This window comes from Xenopus laevis, chromosome 1L (genome assembly GCF_017654675.1).
Source record: "Xenopus laevis strain J_2021 chromosome 1L, Xenopus_laevis_v10.1, whole genome shotgun sequence".
Lineage (NCBI taxonomy): Eukaryota > Metazoa > Chordata > Amphibia > Anura > Pipidae > Xenopus > Xenopus laevis.
The window spans coordinates 35,649,058-35,669,193 of record NC_054371.1 but is presented as its reverse complement, the minus strand read 5'-3'; the positions used below and the strand labels follow the sequence as shown (position 1 = coordinate 35,669,193).

Genomic DNA, 20,136 nt, shown 5'->3' with positions numbered 1-20,136 from the left:
TTTATTCTTTAATTAAACTTCTCAGAATGCCATTAAATGCACTAGAAACGTTTCTATGTGACATTGCAGGACTTATGAATATCACAGCACAGGTGGTGAAGGAAAATGGTAGATAACATTATAATGATACCTGAACATTAGAAGGTTACCTAAACCTGCAAAATCACACTTTTCGAATGGACTTTTGTACAAAATACTAAAGGCGCTTCTGCCAATTAGATATTCACAGTTCAATAATAATTATTTATTTACTCACTCATTTCCTTTACTCCCTTATTTTGTCTACTCTTCCTTATGCTGCAATAAAAAATAGAATTGCTGTTTGCTCTTGGAGCAGGAACTGATCATTTTGGTGCCTCTTCTTGAATTTACAGTATAACACACACACACACATATATTGTTTTTTGTTATCCTGCTCAGAAGCATCTGTTTGTGCTCAAGCACAACAAGATATGGAAAGGTCAAATTAAATGTTACATTTGTACTCTCAAGTATGTGCAACTTTCAATAACATTTTGAATCAAATTCCCAAACGAAGCAAGAGCAACTGCAAATGAAAACCACTAAAATAAATCTTTGCATTGTATATGATGGTCCTATATTAATCAACTTGAGAGTCAATAAAATGTTGAGTTAAAATGTTTATGATGACCAATAAGTATACAATCAGCCAGGGATAATTAACCCTCAAAATTCGACCATTAGTAAATATGCCCCTTAGTGATAGACCATTGAATACTACATACAGAATATTTAAAAGAGAAGAAGCCAATGGGAGATGAGTAGGCGGAGCACATTTCCACTGACAGCCAACTTAGGAATTCAACCTTCCTAAAAATTACCAGTAACTTCTAAAATAGAATTTTGGCAAAATTTCCAAAGTATTATCAAAGGGGAACTCAAGAAATACTCTTAAAAACACACATTTTCATGAAAAAATATTATCAGCTTTTGATAATTGGCTTTGCAAGGTTTCTCCAGAACTGATGAAATTATAGGGTGCTCTGGTTATAGACTCAACACATGAAATTCTAGTATTGAGGATAGGTCTCAAAAGTACCATCTGAATCAGATTGGTTGATAGATATTTAAGCTATTATTTACCAAAATAATTGAAGAAATCAGTGATCAGGCTTGAGTATATGAGAACACAAAGTTGAGATTGTTTATTGTTATAGTAATAAGGAGGATTTTGTTGATACTAGGGTTACAACGCCCATCAAGGTTGCAAAAGTGTAACAAACAAAAAATAATTGGACTTTCTCTTAAAAGAAAACTGCTTCAAATATGTTGTATGCCAAAAGACTAATACCACGCACTAGTAATAATGCCAGAAGAGCTATTACAGTGCATATCATAGACAACCCATTCTAATGCTATTGGAAGAGTCTAAAAGCCACTCTGCTTAGTGCAGCCAATATAATACTAAGCATGGGAGTTGTAATAAAAGACACTCAATGGGAGAATTGCTTGAAATATTGCAATAAATACATAGCTATGAAGAACATAAAGGATACTTTAGACTTGCTTGACCTTTTCCATTTTAATCTCAAGCAAACCATATAATATACCATATTATATCAAGACCCATATAATGACATCCTCTGGCAAATAAGCAGTTGATTAATTTCCTTCCTTGCTGTCACAACTGCAAGAACACAAGAGGCATTGCTTTATCGTTATTGGTTAGTTGACACAAAAGAGTCTGCAATCACCAAAAAACTATTATGGGGCAGAGAGTTGCTGCATAATTGATTCCACTGTAAAACCCCAAATATTATATACACTATTAATATTATTTAAAAAATGTCTTTTTGTATTGCTATCTGCTACATGACTGGTTTCGACTGCCTCTTGTGCAACAAAATAAATCTAAATGGCCTAATTACTGAACTTTTGCTGACTGGGAAGTCTATCATTATTTTATAAATCTAGGCCATTGCATTTAACTTTAAAGTTATTATAACTCACTAAAAATGTAAATCTTTATATTCCATTTTAGCTTCTAGTACTTGAACCTTAGGGCAGGGCTTTTTAGTATTTTTAATTCTCTAGAATATTATCCCCCTCCCCTAAACTTGGATGTATTTAAATGTTTTAATTCTCATTTAATAAGGGATAGCAAAGTGCAAAGTGGAAAAACAGAAGCAAAGCACCATGCTTTTTGCCCAGTTTACCTTGGATGAGAAATGGGATCAGAAGTGGGCATCCCTATCTTACACATCAATAGAAGATTCAGGGGGTACCTGTCACAAGGCTATGTATAGTGATGGACGCCGGCGTCCGGTTTTTTAAAAAAAACGGACACCAGCATCAAAAACAGACGCTGGCGTCAAAAACGAGACACTGTCGCCACTTTGCAAATTTTTTGCCATTTTGCGAATTTTGCAGGATATTCGCTAATTTTTTGGCGAAGCAAAATGCCCCAAATTCACCCATTACTATCTATGTACAGCTCCCTTGCACTAGCCTCTGTGGAGTGGCAATAACTATGGACAGAAGGAAAGCAAGAGAAGCTATTTATACATAACAAGCACTGAATTTTACCTTCTATATGCAATGTTTTCCCTGAAATATATTGTAGTTAAAGGGGGGAATTCAAGGGATCTTGTACCACGGGTACACTCTGTTTTGAATTGTGCTTTTTCCCATAGAGATTCCATTACTAAAAATGTGAAGTCTTGCAATGTGTGTGCAAAGTGTGGCGAGGCAGCTCCAGAATATATAATACAGGAAACCTACATAAAGACCAACATATGATAGTTGCTTTGTTATGGTCCATTAAAAAAAATTATACAGGTAGAAATGCCAAATTTCTATATTGAACTTACTGCACCAGCCTAAGGATTCAGCATCTCTATAACAGTAATGATCCAGGCTTTCAAAATTGTCACAGTAGCACACTATCTAGGATTTTGTTAGGAGTGTGTCACAGTCGGCACCCAACACCAGAACAAATCCCAAGCACCCTGGTCTCGGCTCGTGCTTCACCTGTAGCGTTACCGCCTTTGGCCTCAGGAGGAGCCCTCAGCTACTTGGATGCCACCAGGACTTAATGAGAGGTGCAAGGCTAGATTTTCTGCATAAGCAGAGGGGCATGACTGTTAGCGATAGTCTTTGAGCAGAAGGTCATAGTACAAGGAGTTTAGGCAATAGAGTAGTCAGATCAGGCTGGGTCGGGGTCGGGGCAGGCAGAGAATAAATGTAGTCAGGCAGGCAAGGGTCAAACCAGGAAGTCAATCAGAAGGGTTAAACAGAAGAGGTAGTCGGTATCCAGGCAGGGGTCAGGATCCAGAGGTCAGAACAGTCAAAAAGCCAGGCAGGGGTCACAACAGGAATCAAAACAGGTTCAAAACAGGATAGCAAACGCTCAGAAAGCACCAGGAACAAACTCCTATAATGGGCAATGTGTACAAAGAAAATGTACCTTTAAGTATCTTTAAATTTCGCGCCTGCACCTTTAAATCCAAAGGAGGCGTGCCGCACACTCCCTAAAGTACCGGCGCCTGAGGCGCAGAAGATTTGTGCGGTGGGCGTCCCCGCCGAGGGGACGGCAGGCGTCCCTGCCGTCCCCCCACTAGACCACCAGGATGAGTCTTTATTACAGAGTGTCATTGACACTGCAATGCTCAATGTGCTCAGGGCAGATATTGAAAAACTAAGCTCAGTCATTTTTTGCAAATCCTCAAGCAGAAAATAAGGTTGGCCTGAATTAGAAGCTAATGCTACAGGGCTGATTATTCAATTCTATGATTCTATATCTATATCAATTCTATTAGTCCATGATTCAGGCAAATCTAAGCAATTTTTTTATCAGGATTCCGGAAAACCAAATCTGTCTGAACCAAATCTGAACCCTATATAACTGAAAAAAAGAAATCATCACTTGTGCTATGTACATGTTCTCCTCTATGCACGCACTTCACTTGAGGAGAATTAGGTACTTTTGCCTGCGCCAGCTGTTCTGGATTTATACCTGAAAAGCAGAGTTTGGTTCATCCCTAGTTTCTAAACTGCCACGAAATAAAAATCTGAATTAATTTCTCAACTTTGTAGCATGGCTTTTATATTCTATACATAACGTATATTGTGCATCGGTGCCGAAACTCAGTAACTGATAGTACCACAGAGCATGTGCAGACAATCAGCTGGAAAGAAGATGGGGAGCTGCTGGGGGCATATATAGAGGCATAGATCTTCACATTTAAAGGGACGTGGACTCATTGGGCTGGTACAGGATCTCCAACCATAATGTGCAGCGTTTATAGCCTACATGTTAAAGGATAACTAAACCCTAACCCATTTGCAATCCCACCCCTCCCCACTGCCCCCTCCAAGCTGCCTCCTCACAACATATTTTCCAGATCCTCATCTGTCATTTCTCAGATACAGATCTTTTAGGGTGCATTCACAGTGGAAGCTAATTTAATTGTACATGCTCCAGCAAGATCCATGTCAGAGGTCTAACAGAAGAAGATCAGAAGACAGGGGAAGCTGACACCTTTGAACTCTGCTGCACAACTCTGAAGAATTATGGAAGGTTTACACACAGGGGAAACTTTCAACAGAATAGATGTTGCAGGGAGAGAGTTTGGTTCAGTGGAGAGGGGTGGCGGGTGACTAGGGCTTAGCTCTACGTTAAGCTTTAGTTGTTCATTATATGTTTTTCAATATTCAAAATGCTTAATCATTCACAGTTATGCCAAGGAATAAGTGTTGCAATAAGTCAATTTAAGTCTTTATAAAAATGTCCATGGTATCCTTTGTATCTACCAATGCTAGTTGTTTTTAGTCAAGGAATGTGTAGTGAATTCTAAAATATATATATACAGTTTTAGAAATTTTAGGGAAATAGCAAGCATCATTTCAGTTCTCAACTACCCCTGCAATCAAACTGCAGGCTACCCACTGTGGATCACTTCCCATTGCCATCAATTCACAGTGCAAAGGTTATCCAAGTCTGTATTTCAAAGTGATTATCACAAGTACAGGTTAATTACCAACATCAGTGGGAAGCCTTCCATGGGCTGTTCTTTTTACTGCTTTGGATTTTGTTCTTTGAATTGTCTCCAGCTAATGTCTTTTAAAAATACAGTGTGAATTTGTAAAGAATTCAAAAGGAAAGATGATTCGATTGGTGAATATATAAAAATGAAATTAAAGGGGAACTATCATTTAAATGTAATATAAGCTTCAGCATACTGAAATAAGAAACTGTATAAATATAATCAATATTCTGCATTGTTTCTGAAATCAAGTTAATCTTCACTATCCCTCTCTCAGCATATGTTTCTCTTCATTCTGTCATCATGCAGGAGTTGGGTGTCAGATATTCATTGACAGTTAGATCCAATATGTCTTATAGGTGGAGGCTTCCTTTCCTAGCATGTGTATTAGAGCTCACTCAGATAACTGATTCTAGTAAAAACAAAATCTAACAAAATATCTGCCTTTTGCACAAATTCTGCATGTAGAGAGACACGATGTCTGGTGATTTTAATAGAGTGAGCTCTAATACATCTTCTAGGCAAAAGGAGCCTCCCTATAAGACATATTGGATCTAACTGTCAATAAATATCTGACACCCAACTCCTGCATGAAGAGAGAATGAAAGGAAACAGATGCTGAGAGAGGAATAGTGAGGATAAACCTGATTATTTCAGAAGCAGTACAGAATCTTTAATTGATTGTATTTAGAAAGTTTTTTTTATTTTAGTATGCTGAAGCTTATATTAAATTTTCATTTTCACGATAGTTCCCCTTTAAACTTAAATAAAATTACTATTATAAGATAGAATCAGAGAAATGTGCAATATTGCTAAAAACTGCTACCAGATTATGATAAAATGCTATAAATAATTAGGGATGTGTAATAGAATCTAAAAGTGCAATACCACCTTTGCAATGATGCCGATTATATAATGTTCATATAAATGTTCATTTTATGAACCTGTAAAAATGTGTATATTTATACAAGAACAAAATAATTTTTTTACTGTTTTTTAATTTGTGAAAATTCATGGTGTACATTGTGTAAAAAGAAAATAAATGCCAACTTCAACCAGATCTACAAGCTCTATGCAAAATTGAAATATACAATTTAATAACTGCCTAAATAGCTTGTTTTCCATTTTTTTTTTATTGGTTATCAAAATGTTTTTTTTCTGCATAAAAAGGCTCTTGTTTTTTCTGTAACCGTATTTTAGAATGCAAAGTAAAATGCATCCTACTCAGGTATGTGTCACTGGGCTTTTATGCTACTCTCTCCAATTTTCTGGTGTAATAATAAAGATTCGTTTTTCACATTCGGACAAAACTGTTGCCATTTCCAGTATTTTATTCACACTTTAAAAACAGGTCAGATGAGAACTGTAAGAGTATTTCTGCTGAAAGTGCACTGTTAATCCATGCAATATTTCATTATGAAAGCCAACGACATGCAATAGTTACATCATCAACTGAAGTGGACAATAATTGGAACAATTTTCTTTCTCCGTGTCTATACAGGCAAGATTCCGAAAAGCTTTTAACCAAAATGTCATAAGAATTTGTGCGGTTCCTTTTAAATGGACAATGCGCTCCTTGTTAATACAGGAAGCACGCTAGAAAGAATGAGACCATTTTAAACATATTATATTTTAATCTGCAAAGAATGGGGGGGGTAAAGAAATGACAAGCAATATATTTACAGAAAACTGTACAAAAGCAAATTAAATTATGTAAAATATTTCATAAATAGAAGTGGACTAGCGTTTGATACATTTTGCTTGTTTAGCATAGCTGCGTGCATAGTGACTCATAATAAACAATGATAAATTGTTCTTTGCTTCACTATCAACATCCAAGTTGCAGAACAATAGTCAATGATTAATATTACAAACAGATCGTACCACACTGAATGCAAGTGCTTTGATTTTAAGGAAAATGACAGTAGCTGAAAACATACCCCAGGTTAACAAGAGATAACACATTCTGCTTATAGGCTTAAAGCCACACAGCCCTTTCATGTTTCAGTTACTTTTTATCTACTCTTCATATTTGAAAATCATTGCACAGGGCAACTAAATTTGTTTTTCTGCATGGGTTAAATCCCTTTTGCAGAGCTAATATATGCTTCTTCTCATACACCAGCTGCACATATAAGTCATATCCTTCCAGTAGGTGGCCCTCTTATAGAAGGCAACGTGTAAAAGAAACGGATCCACACACACACCGATTAGTGCAGTCGGTGCATTATAGTGCATTATACCCTTTTATTCAGCCACCAAACATCTTATAGGAGGATCACTGGCAATTTCTCTTCAACACCCAGCTGGGGAGAAAGGTTCTCTTCATGGCTAGCAAATACCCTATGTACTAGGAGTTCTGAGCGAATTCTGAGGAGCAGCATAACTTTTTGTGGTAGTGAACAACTGCTTTACAAAATGGCTATAAACCCTGCAGGACAACTTGTGTTTTCTGAGCTTCAAAACAAAGATAAGAATGGCTGTACTTTCCATGGCATTAGGAAACAAATGTTCCCCCTCTTATTTGTATCCCAGAGCATTTTGTTTTCTTTCTCTCTTTCTTCCCTTTAGTTGTCTCCCATTAGTGATGGGCGATTCACCGCCGATGAATAAATTCGCGAAACGGCCGTCGTCAAAAAAAATTGTCACCAGCGCCCCCAAAAAGAAAACAGACGCGTCAAAAACAGATGCCGGCGTCAAAAAAACGGACACCGGCGTCAATAAAACGAGACGCCGGCGACGTTTCGAAAATTTTACGCCGTTTCGCTAATTCGCCCATCACTATCTCCCATCCCTGCATAAGAGAGATGCCTACTCTTTAAGTGGAAAACAAGCAGCAGGCTGGTCAGTGAGAAATCATACTGCACTTATTTGTCTACATACAGTACATTTGGTGGATGAGAAAGAGCAGTAGGCTATTCGATTGAGATTACAGACCTGCTTTGTACATATTTATATATACACACATAAAAACAGTAACCCATTTTGCATAAATCCATAAGGTAATGATAAATGCATGCACACTTCCATTGAGTTACCAGTGGAAGGATTTCATATGATTACTATACAAATGAAAGCAGCAGCACAATTCAGCATAAAGAAACTACTCAACTTCTTTGCAAGCATGGGAGGTTGGTAAATTGCTTTGCCTTTGCTGTCATGTTCTAATTGTTGTTTCTGCCAGCTGTTGAAGGTCTGCAGATGTTATTGACTACAATACCCATGTGCACCCTTAGGATGATAGGTGTTGTGGTCTCAAAATATGCAGACCTGGCTCACCATATCATCCCTTTAAGAAAGGACACTAAGGCACTACAGGCATGTATTCAAAACAATTTCTGACCTGCAGAATGCACTTGTCAAAAAGTGCCCTGTCTAGGGAGTGATCTGGGGAGCATATTTCATACCAGATATTGCCGAACTGTAGGAAAACATTTTGATAACAAATCCAAGACTGTTGCTTTATTACTAACCAACACAGGTTTCAAACCTCAGGACAATGCTGCAAGGTTCTGCAGTATAAAGGAGGCCAATATTATCAAAGATTTACTGAGTTTAAGAGAACTTAGGGTTTTTGTTATTTTTTAATCTTTTTGTACATTTTTATAAATCATCAGAAAAAAAAGTAAAATGAGTATAAAGTTTCAAAGTTGGGATGAGCCCAGAACCTTTAATGACCAAACCCAACAACCACCTTACGATGACGTGTATAAAAGGCACAGGTGCATCATTTGCATTCACTCTTTTTATTGTTTTTCCATTTTTAGGCATTTTTTTAAACCTTTTTTTATTTTACAAAACCTTTAAATATACAGAGTAGCAACAGACTTAATCTACTTCCAATAAAAGCTAAAAGTACTAATGCAAAATACTGTTCCTTTATCATGCTAATTAAATATAGTAATCAACATGTTAAGATGGTTACTGTACATGTTGCTCTTCTAAATTTACTGAGCGTTTCTATATACAATGAGTTTGAAATTGCTTCCACAATTTTCCCGCTAATAAAATGTATTTAAAGGAAAGACCAAAACAGAATTTTTTACTAATATATAAAAAAGGATGCTATAACATGATGGATATAAATAAAGCAACACAATGGCCGTATTGGAGATATGTGCTGGTACTTGGTATTACTACTGTAATACACAGAGCAGAACTAAAAAAGTTAATCTTCCCTTGATCGCCTGTTATAGGACCAGTATGATCAAAAATGTCCAAAAAAAAAACAATTTAATGGTAAATGTTTAGAACTTTGAGGCTTATTTTATTGTGGATTAATTTGGCTTCTGATGAAATTGATAGTATGTGTGTTGTATGAATGTGATAGGGACCTCGCAGCATTGTTTCACGAGCTGCAGGGCTAGCATTTTGGAAAGTGTTGTATGTTTGGATACACTTCTTGGATACACTTGAGGGTTAGAGTGTGAAACATGTATTTCCTGTCCTAGATTTTCTTGGAAACACTGTTTCAGCAATGTGTTCCTACTGTGTATCTGTAACCTTGTTAAGGGGGTTACTGACCAAAGGATGGACTTCCAGTGGGGGTTTGAACTGAATAACTCCAACAACCACTGTCGTAGAGTAAAAAGTCCACTGGGGCAACTCTGAAAGGTGAACTTTCTATGTAAAGCACTTCTGTAACACAGCAGTGCTCGATACAGTGGTGGTTATCGTTCATGACAGTCCTCCCAGAAAGAATTGTGGCAAAGATTTCCATTCCATTGCATAGAAGTGAATATAAAAGGTACTGTATACTGTAATGTCTTTAGCACAATAATGTAGTAAGCTGAAGGTGTTTTGCATAAAGGCATATGGATATTGATTTAATGACACTGGTCCTTCAACTTATTCAGATATTAGAATTTCTCCACCTCATCAAGGTTCTAAAGCTTTTTACACTGGTGAATGTTCAAATAATTTCTTTTAATACATAAAGAGCATTGCTCTCCCTTTCAGCAATATAAAAAAAGTCATTTCTGGTTTTAAACTGTTTAATGGCTAGACTCAATGTCGATTTGTTTATGCATTATATTAGCTCTCGGAACTGAGAGGTATCAATGGATATGCACCCAAAAAATATTACTACTGGGAAAAAATGTTATTCATTATTTCAGCGAAAGCATTAGCAGAAGATATTTCTAAATAAATGCAAAAAAAAGGCGAAGGGTGTGTTCGGTGACCCATAAAAGAAAAGTAATCTAAATCCTAGAAATAAAAGAAAAACACACAAATTACAGTAGTATATATCACGAACAGTCTTCCCTCCCTTATTACCACACATACAAGTTATATGTATATGTGTGGTAGGGTATGAGTGCAACAGGTTTAAAACTTCTGACTATATTTTTCCAAAATGTTTTTTTTTATATATATATTTTTATCTATGATTTCATGAATGTGTGTGGAAAATGTGGAAAAAATGTGAAAAGGGCCGCCAAAGAGATACAATTATAATGTTAAAAATACATGTATAAAATGAAACAATTTAAAAATTAAGCATTTTACAAATTATACGGGAAAATGAAATACATGTAAAGGTGAGCTACGGTTACCTCAATATACCATTATAGCATGCCATTATTCAATATATACTGTCCATCCCTGCACCTACTAAAATCTTTGTTTCAAAAAAATTCCTTGAAAATGATCTTATCAATTATATCAATGTGAGATAGGTTAAGATTCTGCATTACATCAAACCTCTAATGGAAATTTCTGTATAGAATTTCTTCTATAAAATATAAATATAAAGTGACCACAAGTACATCTAAACTGACATTAGCATATTCAACTTGTTGAAGGCACGCCATTGTATCAAGCTGTTTCCATCCATTTTCTGCAGTGTTTCAGTGTAAAGCAAACACATACAGCATAGAATTTAGTGCAAACCATTTTTATGCCAATTTTTGTCATGGAAAATCATTACTACTTTTATTGTTTTTAGTTCTTTGGCCAAGTGCCTTCTAATAACCCTTTCTCCCAAGAAAAATTGCAATATTTCTAAAACATTTTTCATATATTTATCTATTTTGTCTACTAGGATTTGTATAGCAGATTACCAATAAAGTTAATTTTTTAAAGTGATATATCTATAAAATAACATTTACATTTTGCTTCCTGTTTTATTTTTCCTGTAATATAACAGAAATCTTTGACCTAGATTCTAAATGCATTTTCCAAAAAGTAAGAAAAATCTAATGTTTTAGGTGCTTATTTATTTGGTAATTTTTTTTAATGCACACTATTCTGATATGTTTTGATTATCATTTTCTGACGTGATGTTTACAAGCTAGTTTACAGTCAGACAGAACTAAATGGCTATAATACATGCTTAAGCAAGATGATAACAGCTAGACTTTATATGTATGTTTTTAGGTGAATCTCACGTAGGATGACAGCACCTTCTGCCACCAATAAGTAAATCCCAGGATGTCCATACAAGAGAAACTGACAGTCACTGTACAGGGTATGATACTGGCATGGCCAGTAATCCTTTAGACACTAATCAGGTGGTCCATATGGATGCCCCTCCTTTTGAAACTCTGTCCATACACACAATTTCCCTTTTTTTTTTACAAAGGCCAGTTACAATGAAAGAAACTTGCAACCATCACTTTAGTAAACAAAACAGCAGTGAATGGTATTCATACATGCAATTAACAACAATGATCTTTACATATCACATTATATTCAAGCAAACAATAATTAAGTGCCTGATATGGAGGCAAACTTGGCAGGCAAAGCATTTGTCTCTTTGGTGGCCCCCTCTTATTTCTGAGTTACTGTGTATTCTTGCTATAGTAAAGTTTTGCCTTATTTCTTTCCTTGTTTGACATAAAAGAACCCCATTGCTTGAATAGCTTACAGATAGACTTCTCTTCTAGTTAAAGTATTGACAGGAGATGGCTTGTATTCCCCTGTTTGTGTAAGAGGAATATCCTCTGGATTGGCTTCTTCACTTTTGCTGTATGTAGCTGTGTTGAAGGTCTCATACGATGCTAGCTTTTTGTTAAGTAGATTCCTGTTGCGATCTCCCATAAGGGTTACTTCCCCATTGGCCAACTGTTCTTGGCTATCCCGTTCATCGACTGGCATGAATGTGGAGAGCTTTGGTTGGGTTTTCCGTTTCCTTTCAGGTGATGTGCGAACTGGCATCCAGCAGGAATCTGAGTGGCCATATTCATCGCATTCTCTAGTGCATTTTCCTGTCAAAGCTACATCCGGCAGGGGTCTCGAGTCTGCAAGAAGAAGGTAAAATCATGTGTTAAAATTAAAATCTAAAATATTGACTTGTTATACTGTAATTTGTTTAATAGCATCCAATATGTAGCTAGATTTGATTAGTTTAGTGAAGTGACTAATGTCTGCATCATGTCTCTTAAGCTATAATAACCATTGAGCAATTACTGTTCTACAGTTTAAGAGCAAACATCTGACTTGCTATGGGGTATAAGTCCTTATGCAAACAGGTTGCTATAAGCTGCTGTATTGGTGTTAACCAATTGGTGTTGATAAAGTGTTTCAAACAAGAGTTATATATCATGGATTTTGAAGCTGCCATCATACAATGATACAAGTTTGCTGTGTTTCCTAACTTTGTTGCCTCCATGTTATTGAAATACAAGTTTCATAATTCTCAAATATGTTTTTAATGAATAAACTATGATGGGAATAGTATTCCAGCAATTTCTGGGGCCTCGACATTTAGAAATACTAAATGATGATGTTACAAAACTTTCACAAATAACACATATCTTTGAAGAATAAGAAAAATAATCAGCGAATTCAATTGTACAGATGGAGCAAACTAAGTTTTGAATCAGTTTACACGGTGTGATTATAATATTTTTAAAGGGGGTGGGCATAGTCGGGCATGATAAGCCATCAGCTTGCTCCATATGTTGTGCAAACATATCACAGTAAATATCCAGTTTATAGAGGGTAAAAATATGTATAAAACTAGGATGTGAATGTTTCTAAATAATATATTGTCTGTGTCAGTCTGCCATGCAATGCAACACATTGGTATAGTTACTATTATTATTATTTTTAAGGAAACAAATGCGGTAACAATGAAATTCAGAAAATGTCAAGATCTCAGCAACATGAAGATTAGAATTATATGAGAGAAAATGTTATCCTGTGTTATTGTATGATGTACAGAAAGTCATATACTGTATTGGCAACATAAGAAGCATTTCCAGCTGTTGGCAAATTTAATATTTGCCTATGTCAACAATTAAAAGTGATATCATGGAATCAGATTTAGAACTTTTCCTCTGGAAGAGAGTCTGACAGTTAGTTCTTAATAATATATCAGCTGTCTAAAAATTCCTGGGCAACAAACATCCCTTGATAATCTAATTGTCACTAGAACATTATATCCAATACAGACATATTTGTCACTTAAGTTTGCCTCTAGGTCCTAGCTACAGAATATTTTCATGGCCCAAGCAACTCATCTGGAGGACACCTTACACTTTCACATATTTCATGGTTGATACAAGACATTGCTGCTCTGGATCTGAGAAATTGTTCCCCATACTAGGGGAACAGAATATTAGCCCAGTAGGGCCATTTTGGCAGAGTATCCTGCCAAAATGGGGTTGCTGTTTTGGTATTGATCAGCCTACTGTAGAAAGAAAGCTACTCTAATCTAATAACGTTAAGACTGAAAAATATCTGACACTTTCCTAATTGTCCACGAGCAATAAGCCAATGCTTGGTCATATCAGGAGAATATTTGTTGTATTTTCTATATAAAATGGAAAATATTGCTTAATCTTTGCACTCATTTAATGAAGTGTTTGTTGCAAGCAAGAATGCACATGGACATCTTTCTACATGCTACAGGTGAAGACCAGGGTTATGTGAAGTATAATCATGTCAGCTGATGCTTCAGGTGAGAAACTTGCACCAAAGGTCTTGGCTTATGGTAGACAGTGAAGCTGAGAACTAAAATTGAGACACAGATTCTGTTTATTTGTAATATGTTGTGACCTCAAGCACAACATGCTACTCCTGGATACCATTAATGGTTATATAAAAATTCCAATGGGCATGAGGCATGGTGACATGCAAAAATCCACTCTCTTTTCTAATGCACCAAACTCTTGCCATTATATAATGTCTCCAATGCAACAAAATATATTTTAATCACTGTAAGAAATAAAATGCATGCTAAGGTGCATGCCATACTAAAATGCACTGTGTTTAAATCATATTAAATCATTATGATATAAATATGAATATGCTCTTTTTGAGGTTAGAGGGGCTCAGCATTATTTTATTCTAAGAGTGAGTTTTCATACGTTTGCATGTCTCTCCTGTCTCTTGGCTAATCATCAAAGAGCATACTTCTGTCCTTAAAAATACTTTTGAATTCAGCTTCAGCTCTGACTCCTGCAGTTTCCTCCCTCAGTGATGGATAACAGAAATATTGACATTTGTCAGCACATCCATTCTTAAACTACTATGGCTTGGGAGTTCTACACAGCATGCAGAGAATGCAACAAGAAAACTCATGTGTTCATCTTCATACAGCTAATGCTTCTCTCATACTGCCTCGATGTATGAAAAAAAGGGATAATTTATTTTTCAGGTAAAAAATACTGTTTGGCATTTCAGTAAGTATACTTCATAAACTGAACACAGGCCTTTAAAACTTTGGTTTCCAATGTATAATGCTTATAAAGAGTTGCTTCTGCTCTTATTTGAAAGGATGTAGACAGCAGTTCAATAGTATTTCAGTATTTCTCTAAGAAAAATTGCAGATAAGTTTTGATTGTTCCCTTGAAGTTTATGGTTGTTTTCTTACAGGGCAGATTAAACCTCTGGCTATTATTTTTAAATGGAACATGGGAGCAATTATCTTATAAACAAGGACATCGACATTTTAGAAGACAGTTGACCTCACATACTTTATGCTGCCTGTGCAACGAGAGTAATGCCAAGAGATTGGATACCATTCTGAGCATTTTTTGCTCACTATTATTTCCTCCGTGTAAATTGCATTGACAAAAGTCGATCATCTAATATTAACCAAATGGGTTTCACTATGGTGTGCAATAGTAAGACACAAATGGACATAATAATGATGAGTAATCTATATTTATATAACCCAATATTACATCATTCACCATCTGTAGTTTAATGCCATTGTGTTAAACTTATTATAGTACTACTGAAGGACCATATAAGTCATTTTATTGACTGCTTGCCAGGATGAGGCCATACAAGTAACCTATTCATAGATACCTGTTAAAAGGCAGTTTGAGTGAGGACAGGAGATGAACAGAAGTCTTGAATAGAAATAAAAACAATTAAACATAAGAATAATGAAGCTTCATAGTTAATCTGTTGTCAGGTTCAATGTCCCCAATCAGATAGAATTTACAGTTACAGGTTATAAAGAGGCTGAATAGGAAGGCTAATCATTTAAATGCATGTAAAAATAAAGGCAGTGCTTCAATGATTCCAACTCATTCAAGCAGGTTTCCAGAAAACGACCATTAGGAAAAGGAAATTTATGAAAAAACTGCAAGTTGAGATAAATACACCTTTAGAAAATCAGTACAAAAAAAATTATATACTAAACAAATTAATGAATAAACTGTATCCTTAAGACAAATTCAAGAGAGAAAATGAGGGTATATCAGCAATTGAATGCACCCATAAAGAATTGTTGCATCTGCCAGGTCTGTATCTTTAAGCTCTTTCAAGATTCCATTTGGACAGCGAAAATTTCTTAGAAATAGGTTTGATCCCAAAGTTAACTTTTACACACCAACCTGAAGAAATAATAATCTCTAGTGGAAAGTTTATCTTTTCTCCATTCAGCTGCCAGTGAGCAACCAGCAGCTGATAAGAGGTGAGTTATGAGTTTATTCTTAAGGGGATAATAAGGTTATATTGGCAATCCAACGAGAATTGTCCGGGGGACTGACGGAAGTTTTATATTTGTTACTGCTTCTGTGTATGTAATAATTATTTTTCAGAAAAGTGTAATCAATTTCTATAGCTGATATTGTGGTTTAAAGGTTTTTATATTTATTTTTCTTCTATTTTAGGTTCTTTACAACATTGCCTTGCCCTGGTTGTAAATAAAAAGCAACTGACGAATGTGCAGATAGAAAGATAGAAAACAGTAGCTTTAGTTGAGCATCCATGCTGAAAGGATGAATGCACCACAAAAACATTATCTTGTTAATATAGAATATTTCTATCTATACTAGATATAAAGTGAGTATAAATGCCAATAATAATTATATCTCTATCGCTTTGCAAATAACCTCTTTCATGTTATCCCTACTAGGCTTCAAACAGTAGTATTAGAAAGAGATTTAATAAAATAAGAAAAACATACATTTTCTTATTACGATGCAATATTTTTGTCTTTTAACTACACTTATAGTAAATAACATTTCTGATATATTTATTTTTATTGGAATGAACCTCTCCTGCTTGTATAGATGGGGGAACAGAGATAGAGACAGATGGCTTTCCAGATATACTTTATTTTCATATGTGATGTTTATAATTAGGTTTAGATTTAGCATTCTCTGGCTGAAGCTTCAAATATACAACAGGTTTTTTGAGCATATCTGATAATGTTTAAAGGGGAGACTCCACCCAACAATGAAAAGAGACTAACATTTTAACCAACTTTCCAATACATAAATATTAAACAATAGGGATGGGCAAAGATTTTCTGACCGGTACAGTTTTATATTGAAATTCACGGTTTCACAAGTGACAAATCAGATCATGTGATCTATCCGTTGTGTGCCTTCTACATCGACCAATGGAATGGGAGGCCTCCCCATGTCTATGCAAAATGCTGGGTGCGTTATTTGGAAGAATTTGCCAACATAGGAGCATTTTTTCTATAAAGAACATTTGTAGCATAGTGTAAAAGCTTCTCTAAGAAGGTATGGCAATGTAAATGCCTTTGCAGATCTTAAGGGGGAATGTAATGAAAAAATTTCAAGCATTATTTACAATGCCACTTTTTTGAATGTTAAGCACTGATCACAATGTAAAATCATTCACTGCGCTTGCAAAATTTAATTGCATACACTGTGAATGTTCACAGAAGCCATTTGGCCGCAAAACTTTACGATTAAGTTGTTGAGGCTTTAATCAGTCAAAAAGGACAAAATATTGGTGCTAACGTTCACAATTGTCTTTGAGCAGACATTGGTGAAAAGAAATTGGTGCGCAGTGCCAGTAACTATACAATTATTAATCCGAAAGAAAGTATCAAAAAATAATAAATAAAGGGAGAAAAATACTCACAGTTCACCCCAGTAAATGGGTACAAAAATCCAAAATAGCAAAGAGTTTTCTCCAAAAGTAAAAACCAAAATTAAGCTAAAAAATTCAACTAATTTATTGGGACATACAGATGACCGCCTAACATGTTTCGTGCTTACTGGGGCACTTACTCATAGGCTATGAGTAAGTGCCCCAGTAGGCACGAACCACATTAGGCGGTCATCTGTATGTCCCAATAAATTAGTTGAATTTTTTATTTTAATTTATCTTAATTTTTTTATCTTCTATTTAAATAATTTAATGCATTTAATTAACTTGTTTTGTAATGTTTTCCAAGAGTTAAACTTTTTGATTTTGTTTAGCATTTTTAAAATGCAAATATTTATTATTGTAGGTCCTACTGCAATTTTATGTATGGACAATTACAAATTGTACTTTCCACTGCCATACTGAGTATCATTAAAGTAAAAGTATACAGTAAGTTAATGTTCTGCTGGATATTAAGAGCCTATTAAAATATTTTTATGTAATGTCTTTAATTACAAAAAATCTCATTGAAAAACACAGCCAAATAGGAAAATGCATGCTATTTGTCATAAACCACAAACCATGTAATCAGGCTTTTCAGAAATAATTCCAGAAGCACATCCTGCCATGCTAGGACTCTATTAAAAGTATTCAATATGTTTGAAGGAATCAGCAACTTCCTTCTTTGCACCTAAGGCTAAAACAGCAACGACCACATCTCAAAAAGCATCTCTTGTCCCAAGGCTTTGGATGTTGTCACTTTGAATGTGGTATTGTCATGTATCTTTGGGAAAGTGGATGCCTTCTCCAAAGCAGATGAACTGAATAAAATCAACTTGCTTGGCACAGACACACTGGAATAAAGATGCTGTGCTTGCTAACTTCTTGTGGACAGAAGTACTAAAATATCTTTGGAAATTGATCTTATCAGACAATTTGTTGGTATTTTAAGCTTGACTTGTGAAGCATGAAGCTGCCCAGATTCAAAGTCGAAGGTCGAAGTAGCCCATTTGATGGTCTAAGTAGCCAAAAAAAACATTCGGAGTTCGAAGTCTTTTTCCTCTATTCCTTTACTCAAGCTAAGTAAATGGGCCCCCAAGTGTACATAAAATATTAGATTGCTTTTTTAACCAAAATTACACAACACACAAATACTTAAATACCATAATAGGCTTCCTGCCATGCTAGCCACCAAGATCCATCTTTCCTAGGATCCAAACCTGTAGAAAGTCAACTAAAACCACATGACTGGTTGCCATTTTTACTCGGGCCTAGTCTTGCCCTTGGCATGCATTCCATCACCTTACCCGTTGCTGTGACATGCAATGAACCACCACCTCAAGTTTTTAGCATGTGGACAGATGGATATTGCTCCCTCTATTTTGCCTGACCCTGACACCCCATAACTTTGCGGCAAATATTATTCCCCCTTAAAATTAAGACCTGTCTACTTTCTCACCCCATTAAGGCTCCTTCACCTATGTTTATACAGACTACAGGTACGGAACTCCTTACCTTACAAAGCTATGTGAAATTATAACATCATTCTTGCAGTGGTGGATGTGTCCTAGGTTGGTTCAACTGCATAGGGCTCATTCAAAATATATGTAAAAATGCAGACCAGCATTTTATTATTATTAACATGTATTTATATAGCGCCAACATATTGCATAGCACTGTAATTAAAGGTTCATGGATTGCTAAACTGCAGTCTACCAAAACAAAATCAACAAAATGCTTAAGGGACACTGTCACCAGCAAAAAAAACAAGTTTTTTACCAGAAAACATTAGGGTATGGTGTAAAGTTTGCATTAGGTCTTATAGTCCATGGTAACGCAGAATTAATGAACTTCTGTTTAAACACAAACATATGCGTTACTAGATATAGAAGAAAGTTAATCTTGTTATTACAATACTCCACATGTGCTATATAAAATAGTATGCTATTTTTAAAGGAAAGTTTAACTCTGGGTATACTTTTTTTCTATGAACAGGAAAACTGCAGCTTACATGGAACATCTGATATATATCTGACCAGACTTTCCTCTTGCACAGAACCAAAATATCCAAGATGATGCAGCTGTGCCATGTTTATATTATTTTCTAATTACTGCCATAGATGAAGAAATGCCTGACATTACTGGATAACAGAATGATATTGGATTGCAGCTGATCTGCTTGCAGACACTTTATTCTACATCCTCAGTCTATTTATTCTCTGAAATTCTCATTAACAAATGTTGCTTTCCAAGTTTCAACTCTTTCTCCTGCTTCTTCTTTTTTTCCCCTACCATTCTCTGTCTTGCAGAAAAATAATTAATCTCTTTTAGATTTGAAGGTATCAAGGCCATATCTTTATAATATTAATAACGGCACTTTGGGTTCATCCTACGCTAGCGTTGACAGGGGTTGTTAGAACAAAATGAATAGGCAAGAGGTCAACAAAACCCATCTAAAAATGCATTATAACCTAAATGAATAATAACGTTGGCGTTTTATAAAAGCATGTTATTTTTATATATAACTTTTTTTAATAGAAAATAAATTATAAAGTGCATTTTGAGGTTAGGTTATTTTATAGCTTCCTAGTTTAAAACCTGTACTTCTTGTAAGAGCTTCTATCAATTAAATGTACATATAATGGTACAAAGCTAAATCCTACCAAGAGCTCCCATTCAATATATATCCTATACTGAGACAACTGACCTTTCTAACCATAAAGTAATTTCCCAGATTTTAATTTCCTGGAATTAAGTTTAATTGTTACCAGTCTAGTCATAATCCAGTTAAATCCTTGCTTAGTCGCTGATTTAGTTAGATCAC

General features: G+C 35.4%; 1 protein-coding gene across 2 annotated transcripts in view; it reads right to left on the bottom strand.

Annotated features, from left to right (window-relative positions):
* Positions 1 to 6,319: 6,319 nt before the first annotated feature.
* Positions 6,320 to 20,136, bottom strand: part of pcdh7.L (protocadherin 7 L homeolog) — a 525,496-nt gene continuing 511,679 nt past the window's right edge. For both annotated transcript variants that reach the window (XM_041584090.1, XM_041584114.1), the window contains exon 3: positions 6,320 to 12,247. In XM_041584090.1, the coding sequence (XP_041440024.1) occupies positions 11,871 to 12,247 (377 nt within the window). In that variant the 3' untranslated portion in view covers positions 6,320 to 11,870. The remainder of the gene's footprint in view (positions 12,248 to 20,136) is intronic.